At 38.8% G+C, this 18,681-nt stretch overlaps 1 protein-coding gene across 1 annotated transcript in view; it reads left to right on the top strand.

The window, feature by feature from the left end:
- STARD9 (StAR related lipid transfer domain containing 9) overlaps positions 1-18,681 on the top strand; it is a 113,484-nt gene that overhangs the window by 49,340 nt on the left and 45,463 nt on the right. Inside the window, exons 4-14 of the mRNA XM_063331549.1 lie at positions 1,544-1,660; positions 2,539-2,571; positions 2,660-2,721; positions 3,327-3,439; positions 8,877-8,946; positions 12,085-12,157; positions 13,076-13,143; positions 14,123-14,220; positions 14,438-14,638; positions 15,590-15,687; positions 17,871-17,948. Coding sequence (XP_063187619.1) covers positions 1,544-1,660; positions 2,539-2,571; positions 2,660-2,721; positions 3,327-3,439; positions 8,877-8,946; positions 12,085-12,157; positions 13,076-13,143; positions 14,123-14,220; positions 14,438-14,638; positions 15,590-15,687; positions 17,871-17,948 — 1,011 coding nt within the window. The remainder of the gene's footprint in view (positions 1-1,543; positions 1,661-2,538; positions 2,572-2,659; positions 2,722-3,326; positions 3,440-8,876; positions 8,947-12,084; positions 12,158-13,075; positions 13,144-14,122; positions 14,221-14,437; positions 14,639-15,589; positions 15,688-17,870; positions 17,949-18,681) is intronic.

Below are 18,681 nucleotides of genomic sequence, written 5' to 3'. Positions count from 1 at the left end.
ATTGTCCTATCGCTACATGCCCTTGCAAACAGCCCCTCCCCATCTTTCTTATAGGCCCCCTTCAGGTACGGGAAGGCCGCTATAAGTCCTCTGGAAGTCCTATACTTCAATTTCTTAATGGCCTGTCCAGTAGTAACTGCAGAGTTTGTCACTATCTTTGTTATCCCTTGTATATTACATTCGTATCCATGTGTTTTGTTTATGACTTTCTCTGTTACTCTTTGAATAGAAAAGTCCCTTGATCTGATAATCCTAATGAAGCAAATGCTCTGACGTGCCACATGCCCTTACAAATACAGGCAGGGGTAGCCAGATTCTGCTGAATGGGAATATTATTGATTCTTCATCTAGAAATTAGCATCTTGTCTCCATTTGAGTTGAAAATATGATCTGAAAATAAAAATCTCAGGAGAGGATTTTTAATCTCTTTTCTGGGCTGTTTAGGCAAAGTGGTGATGCTTATAAAATACCTTTTACTATTGATTTTTATATCAGGTTCAGTACATTTACCTGTCCATTGGAGAAGAAAATGCCCTGGCAGTGGATGAGATTTCACAGCAGTGAAACACTGAAATTGTATGCATCTGTCTATATATACTAGCTAGTTTTCTATGTGAATGGCAAAACCATTAATACTTGTAATGTTTCTTTTGAAAGGACAAACCTGTGCTAAGGGGTTGGCAGCCTGCCTACTGCAATCTTTTGATCCACCATGCACTTCCTAGCAAACCTTACCAGATGTCCTTTCAGCTGGTCTATGGCGAGGCTTTGATGTGCTGAGAACATGGTCAGCTGTGTCTCCAGAAGAGGAACAGGGAAAGCAGAAGGAATGACTGTTCAGATCTTTATGTATGAGTAGTCTGGTTGTCATGGTCCAACTTCTGCAGCCACTGTGGGATCAGTGCAAGCTTTGGAAGCCCCTAGAGGCTGACACTGATTTGGTGGTAACAGTTCCCGTCTCTACATTATGATGAGCAGAACAAGGCACATCACTGTGCTTGTGGCATGAACAGGAAATAAAGTATTTAGCCTTTGGTTGTGTTACTTGCTGACCAGATGGTTCAGATAGAAGCATTACTTGGGTGAGGTCTGCTTGCAGGCTGTGAGTTAGACTTCGCTTTGCTTTTGACCTGTAATTCTGATGCCTAATGCTCCTATTAATGTCATTGCGTCAAAAAGCCTTGATCATGCCTTTCTGTCAGATGTATGCTGAGGGCTGTAAAACCTTGGGATGGGGTTATAATAATATAACCTCAATAATTCATACAATCTAAGTATAAAATAAAAGATTGCAAGCAGGGAACCACAGTTAAACACTGCTGCTCGGTATCAGCACTGACCTTGGCACACCCGCATCGGGAGGAAAATCTAAGTAGTGAATGTTGGGCGCTTAACATTGTGTCTGATAAATTAGAAAGACAAATACCGTGAAGATCCTTGTTGCCATGGAGTTATTAAAGCTGCAAGATCCACAAATAATGCAGAGTGTCTATAAGGACACATATTATTCATGGTCAGTTTTGTTTCTTCTTGGTCTTTTCAGGTGTTCCAGGACCTTGGCACTTCCGTGTTGTCAGGTGCATTTAGAGGATACAACATCTGCCTCTTTGCATATGGACAGACTGGTTCAGGAAAAACTTACACAATGATGGGAACGCCTGTGAGTCACACTGTTCATTTTACACTTAGGGTTGAAGGTGGGATGTCCAGCAGAAACATCGCTTTACTTTTAAACTGTGATTATGGTGCTTGTTGAGCAGAATGCTATATATGTTTTATTTGGTATTTATATGTATAAAATGAGAGTCAAGCCTTTACACGTAGCATCAGCTAAAAATACTAGAAAATATGGTGTGAGCAATCATGTCATAAGAACAGATCATCACACAAAACCACACTGTTAGTTGAGTGCTGTGTGGACTGTTTTGGCAAAGTTTAAATCAGCTAGTTTGGCTACTGTTGGCAGCCCATATTCCATTCTCTCCGACAGATCAGGTTTATAAATCTAGAACATAAAACTGTTCCAAGCCTGTTCTGTGACACCAAAGTATAAAGAAATAAAAGCAGAATAAGGAATAAACAAAATATTCATGATGTCAAGCTAGTTTCAGTGTTGGCCTGGCTTTATCTAGCCTGCGACACCTCTGACATGGGCATGTCCAGTATCTTTACATCAAACAGCTCTTGGCTTTAACCCAAGCCTCTAAACTCCTCATCGACGCTGTATAAGTGGCTCTAAAATGACTTCTGCTATAAATAGCATTTGCACTGAAGCTAAGACAGATGACATTACACAGCACGTAAGTCCCTGGCAGTGTTTCACGTGCAAGGTGCTTCAGCTGGAGTAGTAGAGGACTGCCACGCTGTTCTGAACTACACTCCAGAGCAGTTTGTGTTGTAATCTATCATACGGTCATCACTTTAATGCTACACTATGATTCTGTCCTTTTCTTATAACTTGGCTTTTATTTAAAAATAAGTTTTGCAAGAGTGATAGCAAGTATATTGTTTAAATTTGTTTCTGTTTATTATTTGAAGGCATCCATTGGGCTGACACCACGTATATGTGAGGTACTTCTTTTTTATTTCACTTGCATTTGTTTAAGCAGTTTGACTTTTTTGATGGATTTAAAATTTACATGAACTTCGGTTTATGCAGGGCCTCTTTTCAAGGAAAGATGATTACTCAGACCAGACAGCATCTTGCAGAGTAAAGGTCAGGTAAGTGTGTCACTCTTTTGGGCAATGCTATGAATGCTTTCAACAACATATTCTGGTAATCAAACAAAGTAAAGACTAGTTTATTTTGTTTCTGTTTTCTCAGATGATAATCATTTTGGAACAAGGGAGAGAACACAGAGGAAGGATGAGAAAGTGATAGTTTTAGTTTTCCATCTCAGTATAGTTCTTTGGATGCCGTTTTGTATAGACAGCTGAAATAGGAGTCTATTAAAAATTTACTTCCTGTTTGTTTAACTCTTAAATTTCAGCCATAATCCTACATTCCATTCTTTTTGATCTTTCCCATTGATCTAATGAAACAATACGTTTTGAAATCTGGGAATTTGAACTCACTAGTGTTAAAAAATGATATTTTATGAATTTTTAAATAAAATATTGAATGCTTCTTGGAAATTTGCTACTATGAGTTCTTTCCATGTGCACTGCATGGGAAGGGGCAGTAACAGAGATAATGAAAACTAATTCATTAACTTTATCATGAAGGATTTATCTAAGATTCAGGTAGTGACATTGCTTAAATGTATGCTTTCTCTTTTTTTAATTGTGTGCATTTAACTTTCCTTTTTTTTTTTTTGGCTTTTCAGTTTTCTTGAAATCTATAATGAGCGCGTCCGAGATTTGTTAAAACAGTCAGACCGAAAGAAACCTTATACACTTCGAGTCCGCGAACACCCTGAAACAGGACCATATGTACAAGGTGAGAGTGGGCTTCACAACTAGTGTCAGAATTTCAAGTAAATCTGTACCGGGTCTGTATGTATCTTTGCATATGTTCCTGAGATGATCCTGATTGCTTCTACTCTTCAAGAGTTACTTTCCTCAAATATTTTGATTGTTGATATGACCATGTATAGCACATGGAAAGCTTTGCCTCTGTTATCCCACTGGCTGGATATCCTGCACTTTTCTGTTTGCCTTTACAGGCATAGGTGATGTGTGAGCTACAGTGTTTTGCTTTCTTTCATTTTAAAGAAATCTTATCTTAATCAAGAAATCCACCACCATCAGCTCTACACAGGTTCTCCAGACCAGCCTAAGGTCCTTCCATACCTGTTTCAGTCCTTGGCAGCAGTATATATACAAAATAATAATAATAAAACAACTAGATAAACTCAACTGTTTGATATTGCAGGCCAGGCCATGAGAAGTGATTAAAATCTCTAATACGCAAGTGAGAACCCAATGACCTTCATTTCCTTCATTAAACTGAAAAAGCATAGGATGGGTAGTGTAGATGCATTATATGATTAAAAACATCACACACTTTCTAATTCCCACTTGCAACAGCAGTCCCTCAGGTGGTTTTGTGTTTTCTAGTGAATCATAACTTTCAAATCAGGTGACACAGAGCAGATGAAAAAAAACCCATATCTACGTTTTCCATTTCAGTTGTCTGTCTTATTTTAGTTCTTATCTTCTCTCTCATTGTTTTTGTACTTCCAGTTAATTTTCACTTTTGATTGGTGCCTTCACTTCAGCATCTTACATAGCTTTAAATTGGAGCTTGGTCATTGGTACTTGTGAATTGATTAACTCCCTATGTAAAGTTTACCTGCTACATTTCCATTTATGTGACCAGCATCTGACAAAAAGGATGTCTCTCAAAATCAGTGCACCAGTGCAAAATCATACATAGTAGCTTTACAGTGGAGATCAGAAGGAAGAGCCTTTTCCAGACTGATGCAAGTTTCAAAAATACTGAGTTTGTTTAGAAAGTAAATGCATATGTTTCCTTTTCAGCATGCCTTATATCTAGTGGGCAGGATTCCAAAGTTGCCTCTGGTATCACTGACACCGCAACTGCTTGGCTGGCCACCAAGTGGGTAGTAACACCTGGGGGGTATGCATTTAGTGTGCAAAATGCATATCACACAGAATTGTATTGGTCCTGTCACATCAGATCAAATACTGATTTGTTCTGGCTTTTAAATAGAGTTCTTGTCTCTGTTGGTTTTGTGAATTCCTTTTGTTCTCCCTGGTTCACTTTTCTCTCTCTCTTTTTCTTTATCACGCCATTACACGGGAGACTGTTATCCTCACTTCAGAGATTAAGGCAAGATGTGACAACAGATAGGGTGACTTGACTGTGTGATTGAATGAAGCCTGGAATTCCCAGCTCTCATTCCCTGGGGCATCTGCACTATCAGTCACCGTACATCTAACAACGAACGGTTGTTACCAATTCCTCCTCTCAACATTTGAAATAAGTGCTTGGGAAGGGTTGAACTTGCATGGTCCTGTACACAGGGGACTATCTGGCATTCTGGTTATTTCAGCTGTGCTTTCCCAGCACATCAGCATCCTGTCTAAGGGGAGTTGGAAAATAGATGAATTGATGGTCTCATTAGTATGGCAAACTTACCATTCTTTGAAAAGCAGATTCATAGACATTTGGCCTTTATTGAGGTCTTTCCAAGATTCTCTTTCTACCTGCTTGTTATTGGAGAACTTCATTGTTGGTGGAGTACAGTTACTAATTATTTTCTTTTAGCAGCTGCTCATTCACCACACAAGAAAAGGTCTTTAAACTGCTTCCTTCCTTGGCAATTTCCATCCCTTTTTTCAGGCCTTATATCTCCAGTGATTCCTTGGCTGCACATAATGGATTTTCCTTGTTTTAAAAGAAAATGAAGTTATAGCTTCTGCCAATGGGCTGGCTTGCCTTTTGTCACTATTTTGTCTTCAACTGGAACCTTCCAGGCCAAATCTGTCACTTCTTTTCCAGTTCTGGTTTTTTCAGAGGTTTTTTGGTTGGGTGGATGGACGGGTGGGTTTTTTTAATTATTATTTAATTTTTCCCCTTTTGAATAAGTATTTTATACTTAGACACAACTAAAAATTTTAAGTGGAACAGTATTATACTAGAGTTCTGAAATATCCCATAAAAGTTCCCAAGGGATTAGATTTTGTAAAATAAGAGGAAAGGATAATGGAAAAAGGTTAACCTAAATAATATTTGCCAGCTCTGGCCATGTTTGTAAATGCAGTGTGAATACTTCATTTTAGATTCTCTCCCTCTGTATCTTACGACAACCTCCAAAAATCCTTGTGTTAATGACTATAAGAAAAAATTTAATTTTAATGATAAATGTGATCTGCATTTTTAGAAAAACTGATCGCATGCAGGAAAAATTAAGTAATTTCTCTACTGAAAGCATCATGGGGTGTAATTAGATGCTGTTGTGAGAGCATGTGAACAGAAGCAATTTCAGGCTGATGAGTCAGTGGCTTAGGGCAACAGCTAGATGACATAGTTATTTTTTTTAGTTTTGTGTATATGATTATATATTAATAAATAAATATGCACGGTTTACACAATTAAGAAATGTAACAGTTTGCTTTACTTGAGGCAACTCTGTTGTCTTTTGGGGCAAGGGACTAATGAAGATATGATTATGTAGCTCCTTTTGGAATTACACTCATTAGCTCATATGAAAAATAAGCAGCAGTGAGAAAGTCCAGAGGTCTTCTGAATGCAGGTGAGCAGTACACCTGAGCTTGGTTTTAATAATCAAATCCAAGAAAATGAAGCAGTTCCCTACTCTGGTAAAAAATGCCCTTCTCAACTGTAGTAATATATTGTTGCAATCAACAATTGTTGATCTCTGTAATTAGGGCCTTCTATGTGCCTGAAGTAGCCTTTTGCAGTTTTATATGTAGTCTCTCTGTGTGGGATCAGAGCACATGAATATTGTTTCCAATAGCTAGATGGCTGAGATCAGAATTACCAGCAAGCTTCCTAGAAGGGAAGCTTGTTTTGTATTCCCCTTTCAGGCAATTTGCTGTATGGGAGAAATAAAAACGGTGAACATCAGCAAAGCTCAGAAATTTTCCATTATTTCCCATAGATACAGTATGTTAAGGACTAGCATCTGTATTTGCATCATACTTCTTGCAAACCATCAGCAATTTTAAGGTTTGCTGACTTTGATCAGGAGCTCCCCAGTGTACTATTAGTTTGTCAGTTGTGTGCTTGGTGTCAATGATATCCAGAGTACGGTTAGCACTGGATGAAGAAGAGACAGAAAGGAAAATCAGAAAACTTAACCCCTTTAAGGACGCTTAGATGCTCTGGGCAATGCATTTTCCATTTGCAAGTCCAGTCAGGAAGTCCCAGCTCTGAACACTGAGTATTTTGAATAGTTTCCAGCCCATCATTTTTCCATGTAAAGGCTGTGAGATTGTAGCCTTTAAAATGCTGAAAGTGTTTTAGTGCTTTGGGTTTGGAATCGTTTCAAACTTCTCCCTCACAGATGGTTGCACTGTTAAGGAATCGGCCTCTCTTAAATCAGGAAATGATGCAATCTATTTTGTTACTCTGAGACAGATTTCTGGGGGAGATCCTTTCTTACTCCAAGGCAGATTTCTAGATGAGCAAGTGTTTTTGATCTTTCTATGGGACTTGAAAATGACCTTTCTTGTTCTAGCAGCCAACAGAACACTTTGTCATTTCTTTTCATACAACATTTACAATATTTCATTTACCTTATTGAAAAACTAAATGTTTTGAACTCTGTGCTAGATTTACTGTTCCAGTACTTACAGAAAAGTGAGAATTTCTTCCGTGCCTCCATTTTATAACTGGATTTTTATTCAGTTAAATAAGACCCTGAAAAAGGGTCTGGGAAAACAATAATAGTTTCCATATTCTGAGCTTTGAAGATCCCAGTGCTGTTGGAAAAATAATAATGGGCCTCTTTCTCAAATGGAAAATGTGATGACTTCTGGAATTAATGTATTGTAAAGGGACACTAGAGAGCAGAATAAATGCTTTTGTTTGAAAATCATCCTGTACTTGGTGTGTGTGCAAGTGTGTACACTACAGTTAGGGTTTTTTTAAAAGTGTGGGTGATACAAATTTTTTTATTTTTCTTTATGTGTATCAGTTGTTAAAGGACTAAAATAAATTCCCAGCTTTGGCTTAGATGTTGCTTTAATTTAACGTGAAGCAAGCTGTTATCATGTAAGGATAGACTCTCTCTAACCATGTCAGAAGTACTTATTTCAGACTTGTTGAATTTTATATTCATCTTGACTTACATTCTAGCAGTAGATAAATTATGTGATCCAAATAAATCACATTTTTCAGTACTTTGCCTTCAGCCACACTTTTGTGGCCTTCAGTAAAACAAACCAAGCCAGAGGGAGGAAGTAGCCCTGGATTCCAGCTCTGAGATAAAATGTTCCACAAAGGAGTGTTTTACAAGGTATTGTATGACGAAGTCTTGCTTCACAACTCAGGTGTACCGCAGTACAAATGATAACTAATCATCGCCATAAAATGCAAACGAGGCATGCTAAACTGGATTTATGTGAAATACAAGGCTGTTGAGGTTAATCTTGTCTGTCTGCTGGAATTTGCATTTTGCAAGGGGCTGGCAGTGCCAGTACAGCACAGCAGCAGACTGCCCTCCACTGGGGCCCTGCTAGTCACAACCACCACTCCAGCACAGCAGGCTCTGCAATGCAGCACTTCTTTCATTTGTTTTAAGTGAAGTTTTTTTCCCCTTAAAAATAAAATCAAATTAAAAAAAACTAACCAAAAAAACCAAAAACGAACAACTGAAAGCAGAAGTTATGCAAAGGCCAGATGTTTGATATAATTATTTGGGTACCCCCTGGGGAGAAAAGAGCGTGAAGACTCCTAAGCGTTGCAGGCTGAAGCCTAGTTAAGTGAACGGTAAATATTCACAGGGGTTGACTCCTAATTCTGTTAGTTGCGTGAGCAGAGCCATTATCCAGGGGCAATGACAAAAAGCTTCTTTACAGGATCTGTACCTAGTTAGTAGCAGTGACAGAGCTGTAAATTTCTTACGGAGTTTCAGTTATACTGTTTTATATACTATTGTTCTGCAGACAAGCTGGAAAAAGGTCTGTAATTTGAAGGTATGAGGCATTTTTTGTACTGACGTCACTGCACGTGAAGAATGGATTGCAATTTTTTATTTTATTTTTTAAAAAGAAAATATTTTTTAAAAAAATAAAATAGTTACTCTAGTTGAGAGACTGCTTGTAGAACAGACTGGCATCCCAGCAGAAGATCCTTATGGCCCTGATGTTGGGTAAATTGTTGGTAAACTGACTGAAACTTCCTGAGAAAAATATGCATTTATCTCTTTTTAAATCTTTGGCAGGATTGACTCAACATTTAGTTACAGACTACAAGCAAGTTGTAGAACTTCTAGAAGAAGGAATAGCTAAAAGGTATTTTATAAAACAAACCAGCTCCATCTTTAATTAACAGTTCTTTCACCATGTGTTGATTTCATTAATGTTTATTTTACTGACAGTGTTGCCAATGCTTTGTTGTGACAGGATGTCAGATTTTATGATCCTGCACATGATGTACACATAAGATGTTACATATTCTCATATTATCCCAATAACAGCTAAAAGCACTCATGAAGTTGTTTCTTCAAAACTGATCCCATGCTGACTTACCCACAAAATTCAACCATCTGTCTGGGATAAAAAATGCATGCCAGGAAAACATTTTGCTGTAAGCAGACTTCTGTTTTTCTCCTCCACTTGCTTGTGACCCTTTAGATTGTATAGCTTTCAACTCACTTGTTAGTGTAACTTAGTGATTTAAAACTGCTGAAAAGATAGTATATTTTAATTTAATTTATAAAAATATGTGTTTTATAATTATTTGTTTTAAATTTTACAAGTATTTTTTTAAGTTCTTAGTCCAAACCATGCATGTTTGCTATGAGAGAACTGTGGGAATTGGCACACCAGTGAAGCCAGTGATTTCAGTTCTCATTAGTCAAGACACTTCTTTGTGTATTCCACAGGGAGCCTTGGATATCAATACAACTGCTAATACAGTGGTAGAAAAGAGTTGTATTTGAAAGGATCCTCCAAATACAAATCACAGTTCCAAAATTCGTATTAAATCTTATCGTAAGAGAGGCCAAGATTTTAGAATATCACTGATGCTGGGAAGTAAATAAAAACTAAGCCGCATTATCGAAAAAACATAGAATATACTGCAGGATTAAGTTTTGCTGCTTCTGCTTGTAGTAATCAAGAGATGCAACTCTGTGGTAAGAATAGATTTTTTCAAAAGAACGACAAAATTCTAGTCTGTCTGCTAGCGTAATCCTATAGTCGTCTTGTTGCTAAGGAAAAAGAAGATGAGGAGAAAACAAAATCTGAGGTTCAATATTTTGTGTGTAGGTTTTTGTGATGCTGAAGTTTCAAACTATGTCACTTGCATGAAACCAAGCAACTACTTCTTTTTCTGAATAACTTTTCAAAAACTTATTTGGAATATAGAGGAAACTCCTTTTTGCCTATAGTGTTTATTTTTATGAAATATTCTATAGAGTATTTATTAGCACATTATAAATGCAAACAAACTAATTTAAAACATCTGCTGTCTGGGAAATGATGCAAAAAGAACATCAGCAAGATCTTAGGGATAAAGAAGGTGGGGAACAAGTTGCAGTTGCCCCATATGGCTGGAGGCAGGAGAGGATTGAATGGGACATGGTGGATCCAGGTCTGACTATACAGGAAAGATAGGAGGGGAAGCTCCCCTTGAGCATGGGTGGTGCCTTTCATGGGGGAGAGGGTGGCTCCTGTACTAACAACAAGCAGAGTTTACTGAAAGCATTTTTACCATCAGTTGGTTTTATCAGGCCATCTCCAGCTTGCTCTGGCTGCACCTGTCCATTCTAAAATAAACAAACAGGATTTTCAACATGCAATCATTATTTTTGTTGTAACTCTCAGTGCTATTATTTTATTTTTCTCTTAATACTTTGCAAGACTCAGTCTTAAATGCTTAAGAATAGAATTTTTAAAATGCAGGAAATACAAATTTCCAAAAACATATCCTCGATGCTGTGTAAAGCAAAACAATCAATGAATCTAGATAATATTATTAGAACAGTTAAAACTATTAAAATGAATACCACATGCCACAGTGAAATAGAATATATGAAAAGCTAACACAGATTCTCCCATAAAAATGCTTACGTGGGTTGTGAGTACTTGAGATGTGAACTTGCCCTCCAATTACCCCGTGTATTGTCGGAGTTGAGAAGCGAGTACTAACACTTCCTCCTCCAAATCCTGGGGCACTTTCTATTTCTCTTTTGCTTTATAAACTTCAGTGCCGTTCCCTTATATTCTCTGGCTGCTGTAGAGCTGTTTTCTGTCTTCTGCCCTTTACCTAATTGTTTGTCTTCCTCCTCCAACATCTGGAGACTAGTTCACGTTCTCCTGCTTCCTCAGCTTGTAACCATGATGCACTAGACTTGCCTGTAGGTTTTGGCAGAGCCTGCTCACATGGCTGTGGAGGTGTAGGGAAGCACAGAGCAATAGGGAGGAGAATCCCGGAGTCCTTTGGCCTCTGGCAGCAGCTCAGGGGCATACACACAGCTGCAGCTCTCTGGTGCAGCCAGACTCTGCAGTACTCTGACAGCTGGGCTCCTAACAAAAAATGTGGTTCCACAGTCCTTGTGTGCACTATTAAAATTGGCTGTTGTTGTTGAGAGTAAGCTTGGCAAAACCGATGCTTAGTGCTGCACATATAGACAATATTCAAGGCATGCTCCAAGAGTGACAAAAGACCCGTGACCTGGCTTCTGCCCTAGGCAAAACTCTGCTTTCTTTGTGTTTGTCTAATCAAAACAACAACAAAGAAAGTAGAATCTCCAAAAGTTTGTGTTTCAGAGACAGTGGGAGAGTGCCGCTGCTGCTCCTCCTCCTGTGCCTGGTACCTGATGGCCAGAGGGCTAGAGACGGATGGTCTGTCCACATGGTAAAGCCAAGCAAGTGGTACACGAGTGAATTACAGCGTTCATTGGTACTTATACGGGTAGACTGGCTAATCTCATTGGACTCCTCTAACAGTGTAAAACTACAGTATCAGCCCTGTGACAGAAGGGAGCCCCAGAAGCGGTATATGAAGCCTTTTGGACCCTTTGAAGTACCAAGAAATAAAAATGAGAACAATGGAACTATATGGAGAAAATGTACCAGGCCAGTGCATTCAGTGGTGTTGGGGGTGAGCTGCATGATGCAGTTGCTGGCTGTACGTCTCTGCTCTGTTCTACCCTTATGCAACACCTTACACCTGTGCTGTAAGGCTGCTTTAAGATATTTCTTCTGAGTGCTTCTGTTGGACAAAACCACCTCTAACCGACTCAATTTCCAGCCTTCCAGGTCCTCTGCCAAACACTCTGTGATCAGATGCAAGAATACAGCCTGCCATATTTTCCAAATTTCACATTCCTTCATCTTCATTTATCTGCTGTATTTGTTATTTTTGCTTTCCCTGAATACAGGGAAATAAGCCTTTGTAATTGAATGGTTTGTTCTTCTCTCTAGAATCACAGCAGCTACACATATTCACAATGCCAGCAGCAGATCCCATGCTATCTTCACCATCCACTACACTCAGGTTAGCTAAAAATAATCCAACTTCCTTTTCTCTTCTCTCTCAAAAAGCATTGTTCAATGTGTTGTGCATTGTTTACTTGTCACTGTTTTGTGCTGTTCGAAATAATCTCGGTGGAAGCGGTTACTTACTTCCTTTGGATCACACTGCAGATGTGTTACTCTTCCTACACCACCTGATGTGTTGAGTGTTTACTGAAGTGTTCTTGTTCCTTCATGCAAGCTTACAGTCAGAAGTGATGCCAAAGACCCACTGTAAAAAGAAATGTTTGAAGTTTTAATCAGCCCTTTGAAATGCAATACCCCTTCTAGGATGCTGTGAAAATTACATGTAAATATGTTTGAAGTTATGTTTTGTCACACTTGTTTAGGATCCTTAACTGAAGTATAGCATTAGTTTAACACTTACCAAAATTTTGTATCTGTCCAGCTTTTCAGATGTGCTCATCTCTTTAGCATTTGGCATCCAGTACTCTTCCAGAGACAATGCACCCTTTCTCCGGAGGAATTATATCCTTCCCTGGCAGGGAAATCGTTCAGTGATCCAATAGACCTTTTCTATCTCACATTTCTAACATCCTGTAATCACAGAACATTTCGGGGCATTTTTCAGTAGTTTCACAAAAGACCTTTGGAATACATTAGTGGAAAATACCTCTGCAAGATCTACAAGAAAGCCTTTCACAGTCGCTAGGCAGTAAAGGTTTTTTTTCAAGAGGAAATCAGCATAAGAGGGTAGTTTCTCTGTTGGGTGAGAAAGCTGTTGAGTTAATGGTTTGAACATAGTCAGTGGGTCAAGGTCACGAAGAAAGGCAGTGAGACAGTTGTGTACAACTCCGTTTCAAACAAAAGAGCACATCTATTTTATTTTCATTAATTAATTAAGAGGAATAATCTTCCTTATTTACATATTTCTCTTCAGGCTATATTGGAGAACAATCTCCCTTCTGAAATTGCAAGCAAGATCAACTTAGTGGACCTTGCAGGCAGGTAATAATATACTGAGGGGCAAAAAGGTAATTTTCTCTGAAGATGTTGGTAGTACTGCCTTAAAAGATGAAATTTAATATTTTAAAACTTCATTAAACTAACAACAAGCCTGACTTTTTTGTATACAGTAACAAGGAATATTGAGGTAACATTGTCTCTGTCACCTGCTCTTCTGTATTGGGTATTGGATTTCATTGAGGAAGGTAATTCCTGGGTCCTCAGATCCAATATTGTGCTGTTGCATACGTTTAAGGTAATTCCATTCAACCTGGTGTTCTTATTAAGTGGCTTTTCCAGTAGCTATTGGTGGAATTACCAAATCTGAGCTTGAAAAGAGGCGGGGAAGGAATGTATTCCTCATGGCTGCCTAGCATAAGTGGGAGAAAATAGTCATATGTCACTGCTTATGTTTTTCATGTTACAAAAGTTCCTAAGTCTCTGATCTTAGCTATGCATTTCAGGGAGGAACATGTGGTTATGGTGGATGTCACAGAGTGTAGAAAGATGGAAGTTGTGCTGAAGAGTTACAGAACAGCTGGAGAACAGGGCATTTTTCTTTCTCAAGAATGTAAATTGCCATGCATGTCTGAGCAGAGAAAGTAGCATTGAGAGGATATACAGACCTTTGCACTGAGCCAGTGAAGAGAGTGAACCGTTGCAGAGCTGTGAAATGTGTGTTTGGTTTTTTTTTTAATTCAGAACCACTATGATTGGGTTGCACAGTTCAGGCTTGAATTTATGTTTTGATGAGTCTTTAACAGTAGTTTGTGGCAGCGGCCTTGGCTCCTGGTTGTTTGGACTTTCTGAACCAGAGTGCAATGTAAAGTATTCAAAGCGTATGTTTTTGTAATTACAAAGCTTGCAATTTCTGTTTTCTTGTATGTCAGGAAAATACATAATGCTTATCATAATGAATGTATGTTAATAATGGAGCATTTTTTTTTCTTTGCATTGTATTTTCCATGCTTGTGTGCTACAGTGAAAGAGCAGATCCCAGTTACTGTAAAGATCGAATTACCGAAGGTGCCAATATCAACAAGTCATTAGTTACACTTGGAATTGTCATCTCCACTTTAGGTAAGCATAGTAGTTCTTTATATTGAAGGGTAGTGATAAAAGCATAAGGCTTGCTCACCATGTGCTGTGTGTTAATGTTTATCTATATTTACAACAAAAGGCTGAAGAGAACAGTTGTGTGGCATCTTCACAAACTGTAATGGCATCTAAGAAAATTAAATAACCATGACAGAAAGAGATGACCCCTTTCCTGAGCTCTGTGGTATTTCTCCTTCAGCACAAAATTCACAGATGTTCAGCAGCTGCCAGAGCATAAACACCATAACAAGCGAAGGGGAGAGCAGCCATGCGGACAGTCCTTCCACAGGCAGCATCAGTGGGACCAGGCGACCAGCTTACATTCCATACCGTGACTCCATCCTTACCTGGCTTTTGAAGGACAGTTTGGGAGGCAACTCTAAGACCATTATGATTGCCAGTGAGTTTGGTTTCTATTCATTGTTAACATTTTGCACTACGCTACCCCCTTAAAATACACCTGTACTGCAGTGAGAAGACAGCTATATCACTTAGAATCTGTCCTTGTAAAGATTTTCATAAATACTTCATAGGATACTCAAGGAAATGAAAAGGCATGCTGATTGTGCGCGATGTTAAGCTTAAGAGTCTTTCCAAGGTCATAGCTTTGATTTAAAGTGATCCATTGCAAGAGTTTGAAAGAAACGTGTATGTGCAGAAATAACATCTGTGAACGGTGATTTTTCTTGGTGGCCGAAACAGTGAGGTGTAAGGCATTAGTTAGTAAGGCTCTTCGTATCCAGCTGTTGGTCAGGATGAAGTTGGCTTTCTCACAGCTTGCTCGCTGCTAGGCAGGGACATTCATGTCAAAGAAGCCTAAGGAACTCAGTTACCAACATCCATTGATTTCAGTGAGGTTTGGTTGCTTGACTGTTGATTCCGATAAAAAAGCCAAATTACGTAAAATTCTATACTGCGTGATACATATGCAGCATTCTGCAACTCACAGAGCTGGTAGGGGTAAAGGGGATAAGAAGTTGATAGCTTGAATTCAAACAGCTCGCACTTCTTTAAAACTATGTTTCTTGCAAATTAGTCCACAGGTAATCCATAACCTTCAGTAACCACCACAAAAATCGGAGAAATGCAGCTATAGTGTTATGTTCATGGCTGGACTCGATGATCTGAAAGGTGCCTTCCAACCTAGGCAATTCTATAATTCTATGATTCAGTTATAAATACAATCTTGAGAAGACATTCTCTGTGAGCTTAATAAAATATCCCTAAGGATGGTTTTGGTTTTGTTTTTTAAAGAAGCAAGACTAAAAATGTCCCATTTTTTGAAAAGCAGTGAGTTAAATGGATTACTTTCTAAAACAGTATTTATTTTCCATTTTTTTTCTGTCTGTAGCTATCTCTCCTGCCAGCTCCAGCTACAACGAGACCATGAGTACCTTGAGATATGCTTCAAATGCCAAAAATATCATTAACAAGCCCAGAGTGAATGAGGTGAGGCCTTGGGTTCTGCTTTTCATTCTTGTTCCATTTTGTTGTGTGCATTATTTAAGGTATATACAGTATATCTGCTCTCTGAATAAAACTCATACCTCTTTTTCCCATGTTAATGAGAGCTAAAAAGGAGCCTCAGTCCTCTGCCTCTTGAACCATTTAGAATTTCACACCTATTTTTTATCCTTCATCTCTTTCCATTGAGTTTCAATCATCCTTCTCTTTTAATTCTTACAATATGTATATTTACCCTATGTCTTTATCCTAAATATTGGCGGAGTTACAGATGTGTTAGGATTATTTGTTACTATTTAACCTGTTACTGTAAGTGCATAACCCTTGCAGCCCTTCCTTGTGGCATATTAAATGAACTCTGTTAAGGTTGTAAAGTCAAGAATTCAGAAGTTAAATACCAGGTTTAAGGTAGCCTATGCAGTCTCAATTTATCTTCTTTTCAGCACGCAAAATGATGAAGCCTTTAAATACATGGCAACTATTTTTGCCACAGAACCCCAGCTTCATTCATTGCATAAAGTAGGCCTGTTCCAGGTATGAACTCTGACTGTATGGCAGTTTCATCTGTTTGATTGTGCAGGGGTCCTTCACAGACTGCACAAGTTAAAAGGTGACATGGTATTAAGGGGAAGGCCTGATGCTGTCTTGGAGGACTGGGTTCTGTCACTGCCTCTGCTGCAGCATTCTTGTTTGATGCTGGTCCAGATGCTTAAAGCAAATTTTCAATGTGTGCTTGTTCATCATTTTCCATCCTTACCCCTAGTCCACATTTATCAAATGGGAAAAACGTAAACTCTTCCAATCAAAGACATGCTGTTAAAATAGGTTGATTAGCAGTTGTGGTTTTAGACGCTATAGTGATGAGAATTGGCACAAAAAATATTCATGGGGAAATGCATAATTCTGTCTGTCTCCACAGCAAAATTCAAATAGCACATAATAATCAAGATCTATGATCACACATGCTAGCAATATAAAACTCTTGAATGGTTGGTCTTTAACTGAGCATTCTTCACCTAGCGTTCTGCATGAGGCTGCCATCCTACAGTGATCATGTAAGTTAAGGACTGAATTTAAGGGGACTGAATTAAATTTTCAAAAAAAGAAGTCTTGATTCCAGCATTTCCTGATCTTTGAGCAGTTGACTTTACAACTTTAGTAATGTTCTTCCGTGATTTGGCCTGGGTGCATGAAGATTTTGTCTGTAGATAAAAGGATAGAATCTGAGAGATGTACTTCATTTATTTGCTTTCTTAATGATACTCTGTTAAATCTTGGGCAGAAGGAAACCCTGCTAATCTAAGGTTTCCCAAATTTAATTCACATCCCTATTACCAGTGCCCGTAACTAGTTTTTAGACATCACTAGTGGCAGCAACACTGTGTTTGGTTTTCACAGCAGCAGTTCTCAACTCTGTCACAGGCCACAGGCAAGTAAACACAGTCCTCCTGCGTTGGCCTCTTGTTACATACAACGTCTCAGCCTCCAAACTTGCATGCCCACCGATCTCTTGCACAGCCCATGCTAGGCCTTTAGCTCCATCCCTTCAACTAGCTGCCTTCTTCCCCTCGCTGCAAATTAACCTGAGCCAAAGCGTCACTGGCAGCCCAGAAAAAGTTAACTCTTGAGTTTCCCTGAACTGTCTGCAAAAAGCTGCTTTCCAGAAACTGCCTGTGCAGAGGTGCTTATTCTGAAAGTGAGATAAATGCCTCCACACAAGCAGGCAGGAAATGCTTTTTGTATCAGCTGCAAAGGATTTTAGTACCACGGCTGGTGACATTCTGACTTAGTGTCCTCTAGTCTCATTTCCTCCTCTTCATGACAGAAATAACAGCATTTTTCTGACCTGATGGGACTATTTTGAAGGTAAATCCATAAAAGTAGTGATGTGTCCAGCTATTGTGATGATGGGAACAAATGCTATGGTAGGTCTATGTTCAGAAAAAAGATGGAACAAAGTTTATCGGAAAAGAGAACCTATTAAACTTGGGAACCACCTACATCCTAGGCAGCACATCCCAGAGGCCTGGCACAGTGACGCAAGGAGTACTGCTGTGAATGTGCCTGTTCTCCTCTCCTCCTGGCTCTTGTAAAAGCTCTGTATTGATTTCTTTAGCTAGAAATGTTTAAAGAATGATTTTTCCAACATCTGTGTCTCAATGTTTCAGGATGCAAATGTAAAACTGATCAGAGAACTGCGAGAAGAAATTGATAGATTGAAGACTATGCTGATGAGCTTTGAACTGGTACGTAGGAACACCTCCCATCTGGAGCTCTAATGGTACTTTAGGTATCTACACTAGCTGACTTTTGTCCCATCTGTTTATCTTTTCATGTTTATTAAACTGTTCTCTGAGTGATTTCACCATAATTATAAGGCTAACTGCATTTCTGTCATTCCTCCTTTTTCTGGCATTATATTGATAATCCTGGAGTATAAGCAGTTGTGTAATGATCAGAAAGGATTTCCTTTGCTGTCTTTCATGGAGTCAGATAGTTTTGTTGTCCATAAAAAACGTGAAATAGAAATATTTTATTTGTAGTGATATGGAAGCACAAAGACAGTACAAAATATTAATCGTTAAGGTGATTTCCCTGCCAGACTTGTTACAATCCCCTTTTCTAAAAAAGTGAACTAGTAGGCCTGAATAGTGTTGGAATTTTCACCCTGCCTGCACACTCTGTCCCCCAGAAGAAGTTGTGAACATCTGTGAGCCCTCACAATACAGCTGACAGTCTGTGTTTTTCCCCTTTGGAATAATAATAGCGTCTTGGTTTTCCGTGCCATAGGGAGCATGTTTTGCTGGGGGAGACTGGAAATGCAGTCCAGGATTTATTTACATAGAAGTATCTCTCTGTTAATGCTCTTTCACCAGTTCTTCACAAAAACTTGCGTGCAATAGCTAGAGAGGTGTAGGCTAGATGCTAGAAGGCAGTATCAAATGTCTGTGTATTTTGTCTTTCCTTCTCCTGAGTTCA

Source organism: Chroicocephalus ridibundus, chromosome 4 (assembly GCF_963924245.1).
Source record: "Chroicocephalus ridibundus chromosome 4, bChrRid1.1, whole genome shotgun sequence".
NCBI classification, from domain to species: domain Eukaryota; kingdom Metazoa; phylum Chordata; class Aves; order Charadriiformes; family Laridae; genus Chroicocephalus; species Chroicocephalus ridibundus.
This window is presented reverse-complemented; position numbering and strand designations above follow the sequence as displayed.